Here is a 6,000-nt window from a genome sequence, read left to right on the forward strand (position 1 = left end):
AGCTACAGACCTTCTCTTTGCTCAGATTGTATTTGGGAGAGCTGTTCCTTTTGCTACAGCTGGAGATTGCTATAGTGCTGCCAGATGCCCACAGGTATTTATAATTTTTTTCCATGAAATTAACACTTAAGAAAAAGACCATTTTACTAGAGGTCGTAGTAGGGAGATGCAATCGACTAATGTACACTCAATCTTCTGTACAAAAATACAGTACATTAATAAGTAATTGCTTCTTGCTCCCCTCTCTTTTAGTCCATCATCCGTTACATTTGCTCCCTGAAATTGTTTTCCCCATAGCTGTCTCTTTTGCTGTCCCTCATGTTCCTGCTCCATGTATAAGTATCCAATCTGCTATTGATCTCTTGTGTTCCTGCCTCTTGCACTGGTGTTCTTCTGATGTGCATTACCCCTTAAATTTTTTGTATGTCCTTCTAATCCCTCTTTCCAGCTCTCCTCCCTTGCTATGGCCCCATCAATTTCTCTTTTCCTCTCCATCCCTTTCCATCTCCTCTTCATCAGATCCCTATCAGCTGACTCCCCTTCTCTGTATTTTTGTCTTGGTTTCTCTGCTCCCATGATGTATATGGCATGAGACATTCATTCACATAAAGAGTGGAGGAGCTGAAAGGCAGTACTTAAAGATCATAGAATCATAGAATTCTCATTGCTCAGCAGCAAAAGAATACTTCCCAGCATGTGTTGTGAGTTGCCTTAATGATCTATCACCTGGGACTTCATGAAACATGTTGGAATACTTGTGTGGAGAAAGAGCAGAGGTCTGATACATGCAGATACAAGAGGGCATCCCAAGCAGCCAAATGTCATTCACTGGCCTAAGACCAGGACCAGAATACAGTAACCAGAAAATTAAACCACAAATAAACAAAAATCCTCACAAGTGCTTCAGAGCACTGGATACTGAAAAAGAAAAAATCATAGGGCCAAATCCACTACTGACCTAAGTGGGCACAGCTCTGTTGAACTGCATCTCTTTACACCAGTGGTGAACATGACCTTTAATAACTAATGATAATGGATTCCGCTAATTGGGGATATATCTCTGCACTGAAGTGTTCACACCTCAGGAGATGCCTTGAAGAAGTGCTGCTGGTCTCTGTTCAGATCAATTGCACCACTTCCTTCACTCTCAAAGTTTTTCAGATCTGCTCCCAAGCCTGAATATTATACATGACAGGCAACTGCTGTGCCATCAGTATAATTGCACATATGCAATGTTCATTTATTTCTGCAACATGACATCACTGTGGATGAAGTTACTTCATGAAATATTATGGGCCTATGATTATGGAATAAGCTACACTCCATTTGCATTAATTTTCTCCAGATGCTGTATGCCATAAAATTAATACGTTCCGCTTCTTTGGTACTCAAAGAACCACCTCACCTGTGTAACACATCAGCTTGTGCCAGTACACCCAGGGGTATGAGTCCTAAAAAATAAAAAGAGCAACTAGACATGAAAATATACAGGAAATAAGTTATACCAAACTATACAATATGAGACTGGTGTTTTCAGCATCTATATGAATCACAAGAGTGAAGCTTGAATGGTGTATATGCATCACTAGAACCCTGAAATAAAAATAAACTCTTCATACAGTCCTTTGTATGTAGTTTATTTTTGATAAAGTTTGGGTACTATCAAAATATAGGTATCTCATGAACACCTTAACATTTATACCTTTAAACTAGGCTTGGAAGGATTCGATTTCAGTAAAAATTGGTAAATGTTGATTTCACTGTATACCACAAACTGAGAAAAAAGTATTTCCATTGATGATCATCGAAATTTACAGATAAGCAAAATAAGAAAAATACTGTTTGAAAACTTTATTAGAGTCAAAATCCAGTAATTAGATTTTAGAATTAAGCTTGTTAAAAATGGACTAGTGAATCAATAGGAAAACCAGGTATGATTTGTTGATTTTAAGGATATTCATTTTGTATATTTTTGCATGTGATGTTGACAATTTGTGTTTTAATATTTATAAAGCTTTAACTTTTTGAATCTCGATATCTGTCATTAAATAATTGTCTGACCCCCTCAGAATTTCACAATTGTGAAAATTTAGATAGATAAAAATTGAAAAAAAAATGCTTAAAAATAAATATTGATATTATCTGTCAAAATTGTAAAAAAAAATTAAAATCGAAATTCTGCCAAGCCTAGATGAAACCATCCAACAGTAAGTAGTACATATATTTACCATGTTGGATTTTGGCAAAAGAATAAAACAGTAAAATGGGAAAGTCTTTCATGAAGTATGACTGGAGTTGATGGAGATTTCGATTGCATAGTACTAATCTCATACCCCTTGTGACTTTACAAAATTTGAAACAAGCACATTCAGGACAGGCTTGATTCAGTTTTCATTAAAGTCGATGGCAAAATCCTCATTGGCTACTAAGGGCAGCAAGTTTTGTCACTGTTTGTATGTACAGTGCATATATATATATATACACACCTTTATATATATATACACACACACATACAGTGTATTTACTGACATGTTTGTTTAAAAGCTCAACCATGATATTGCATGATTGTAGTTTATTCAATTTCTGCAACTTGTCTTCTGTGTCACCATTTATTTTCTAAAGTGGAAAAAATTAGTGGAAAAAGTGTAGTATAGTTTCTAGTTCTGAACACGTTGTCTGTTCTAAAGTGTATTTCAAGTCCATCTTTGATTTTTATTTTTAAATAAAGGTTTGCATATAAAAGGGCTCTGGAATCTATGTAATTCTCTGAAATTGTGTTTATTGTACAACTTTGTATTTAGCAGTGAATTTAATTTAAATATTTGTTTGTATCTGTATTGATTGCTTTGTTAAGAGGTATATTAAGTATTCTGTAAGCATGGAAGAGTGAGCTATCACTTTCAGAATAGGGTGAGGCACTTGACTGGAAACTACACTTGAAAAAGGCTGAGAGCTGTGAGTAGCAGAGAAGGATTTGTCCGTAGTTGCCAGAGTGTGGCAGACCATGCCGATGTTGCTCCAAAAAGTTCAAACACAGTCTAAAATATTTATCTTTTGAGAAATGGTTGTTTCGGGTGTTGTTGTAGCCATCTTGGTCCCAGGATATGAGAGAGACCAGGTGGGCGACGTAATATCCTTTACTGAACCAACATCTGTTGGTGAGAGAGACAAGCTTTTGAGCTCCACAGAGTTCTTCTTCAAAGCTTCAGACGTTTGTTTCTTTCATCCACAGAGTTTAGTCCAAAAGAAGATATTACCTCATCCACTTTGTCTATTTTTAAGAAAGCAAGCCTCATTCTGGCAGGTCTCACATTTTTTAACACACTAATTAAAATAAAATCTGATTTCAGTTAGGAATAATAAACAATCCACTTCAGATAAAATGTGAATCAAACCAAAAACATGAACCAATCCAAAAAGTTTGAGGTTTTCAGAAATTCAGATAATTTTTAAAGTATTTTGTTGAAATTTGTTGTTTTTCATCTCTCAAAATGTCTGGCTTTTGACCAGAATTGTTATTTGATTATGATGATAACTGATGTTATGTTATATGGTATTGTAATTATGCCAACGAACTCATAATTGGTATTATTCAGCATTATTTCCCACCACTAGCAAACCAGAAATGACTGCAAGGATCACACAAAAAACAGTTTGTACCAGAATTCCAGCAATGTCTCTTGATGAAAATGCTTGTTTGTGTTTCAAATAAATATCAGCACTTTTGGATGTTTCTCTAATCTAAACTGAACTCCTGATCATTATGTTTTTGTCCATAATTAATTCCTTTGCAAGAACTATCTGGGAACATCACAAAATGTCTGAGTATTTGATGTAACCTAATTTTTTATTATAATAGGAGAGAAAAATATTAAAATAATAATTTACTCTCAGGTATAAGAGATGGTGAGTGAGCTAAATACAGTAAAAGGCTTGTGTGTGCCAACATAGAGGTTTCTAGGCTTTTTGACTTTAGAAATACAAAATTCGGTATGTAACCGTAAGGTTACAATGCAATACTCTAAGTAGTATTTGCTAATGTTAAGTGTCTTAAAGTTTGTACATAAGCTCTGTGCTTTGATTTTTTTTTTTTTTTTTTTTTTGATAGGGGCAGTTCAGCATTAATTTGACAGGCACTGGCCTGAGGCTATCCAATACAGCTAGATGGATTGCTCAGGGCAATTATGCAACTGTTGATATACACAAATCTCAAGTAAGTAATGTGTGCTCCATGGGTGCATATTCTTTGTCCATTCTTGACTTGACTGAGACACTTTCACAGATACTTTATGAATTTATGAACTTGTCTACTAGGTAGGACAATGCCTAGCCAGAGGGCTGTAAATTGTAGAACGCTCCAAAGGATTGGGCTCTAACTACCCTGCATAGACCCTGCTGACCCAGTCTAATAGGCATAGGCACTGACTCCATGGGTGCTCCAGGGCTGGAGCACCCACAGAAAAAAATTAGCAGGTGCTTAGCACCCACCGACAGTCAGCTCCTCTTCCTCCCCCAGTGCCTCCTGCCCATCGCGATCAGCTATTCTGCAGCATGCAGAATGCACTGGGGGAGGGGGAGGAGTGGGAATGGGGCACGCTCAGGGAAGGGGACGGGAAGAGGTAGGGTGGGGGCGGAGCATGGGTGGGGATGGGGCCTAGGGCAGAAGCAGGAAGAAGCAGGGCAGGATGGGGACTTGAGGGAAGGGGTGGAGTGGGGTTGGGGGTGGGACCTGGGGTTGAGTACCCCTGGAACAAGCAGGAAGCTGGCACCTGTGCTAATAGGTACCTATTGCCCATTGACATAGTCCTGTCTGAAACAGTGCTAAGTTAACACATGCTAGGAACCTTTTAGAGGGCATTAGCAAGGTCTACACAGGGCAGTTAGAGTGCAACACTTCAGAGTGTCTACAGCAGTGTGTGCCAGAGTGCCTCTGGCACACACTGCTACAACGTGTAGACAAACCCAGTGTGTTCAAGTTAATTTGGTCTTGTCTCCCAGATACCGTAGTCTTCAGGGGGATGTGGCAAAGGTTCTGATGAGTCACCATTTTATTAAACTATTGTGTGTAATTATGGCTTTGATAGTTTCTCATGACTGAGTTCTTGCTATTTTTGCCTCTCTAATTTCCAGGATGGTACTAAAATATATGGAAGATGTGGAGGGTTCTGTGGGAAATGTATTCCTAACACAAGTATTGGTCTCCAACTTCAAATAAAACCCTGAAGTGGTAAGAACATCAAAAGCAAGAAAAACTGTCTTTAAGGTGCAAATTCTAGGTGCTATTATTTTTTTCAGTCTTTCATCTCTGAAATGTTAATTTACTACTAAGAATTCCTTCCCATTTTCTTCAGTGTTCAGGGATGCATATCATTGTTTAATCATTTAGTGATGGGCTAACAGGTGCATAAACCACAATCATAAACCCTCAGGTTTTAATAAAGAGGTATTCATTCAATGTACAGTATATACAAGCAAGTAAAATAAACTGCACTGATGTTACTACTGGTAACACCTTAAACTGGACCATAATTGTAATACTGTACCTGCCACTAATCAGTGCACGTCATTGTACAATGTACAGTAAAATGCATATACTGTGTTGATTTTCTGGATCAACTATATTAAAATGTAGAAAGAAAAGAAGGACACCAATTAATAATTTCAACTACTTTCAGCTTTATGAAACCTGTTGGGAATTATGTTTTGTCAACAATTTACATCAGAAGAGTGCATCATCAATATACTTTTTCCTGATACAGTTTCCAAAGGTTCCCCCCCGCCATTTCTGTCATTAAAAACATTCATTTTTTCTCTCTCTTTTTGTGGTGCTCAAACAGTAATATTAGTTCTGGAACGTGTGGTTTAACCTCTGTAGTCTCCAGGAAAAATGTTAAACATCAAAACGCTGTTTTGTTGTGGGTACAAGAAAATAAAGAAACACGTCATAGTTTGAAAATCTAGTTTTAAAACCCTACCTCTCACACAACTGTGTATACTGTA

The 6,000-nt window shown here is 37.3% G+C and overlaps 1 protein-coding gene across 1 annotated transcript in view; it reads left to right on the forward strand.

Annotated features, from left to right (window-relative positions):
• ADAMTS20 (ADAM metallopeptidase with thrombospondin type 1 motif 20) overlaps nucleotides 1–5,223 on the forward strand; it is a 170,740-nt gene extending 165,517 nt beyond the window's left edge. The window contains exons 37-39 of the mRNA XM_077807769.1: nucleotides 3–94; nucleotides 4,109–4,213; nucleotides 5,131–5,223. Of these exons, the coding sequence (XP_077663895.1) occupies nucleotides 3–94; nucleotides 4,109–4,213; nucleotides 5,131–5,223 (290 nt within the window). The remainder of the gene's footprint in view (nucleotides 1–2; nucleotides 95–4,108; nucleotides 4,214–5,130) is intronic.
• Nucleotides 5,224–6,000: the final 777 nt, after the last annotated feature.

This window comes from Eretmochelys imbricata, chromosome 1, assembly GCF_965152235.1.
Source record: "Eretmochelys imbricata isolate rEreImb1 chromosome 1, rEreImb1.hap1, whole genome shotgun sequence".
Lineage (NCBI taxonomy): Eukaryota > Metazoa > Chordata > Testudines > Cheloniidae > Eretmochelys > Eretmochelys imbricata.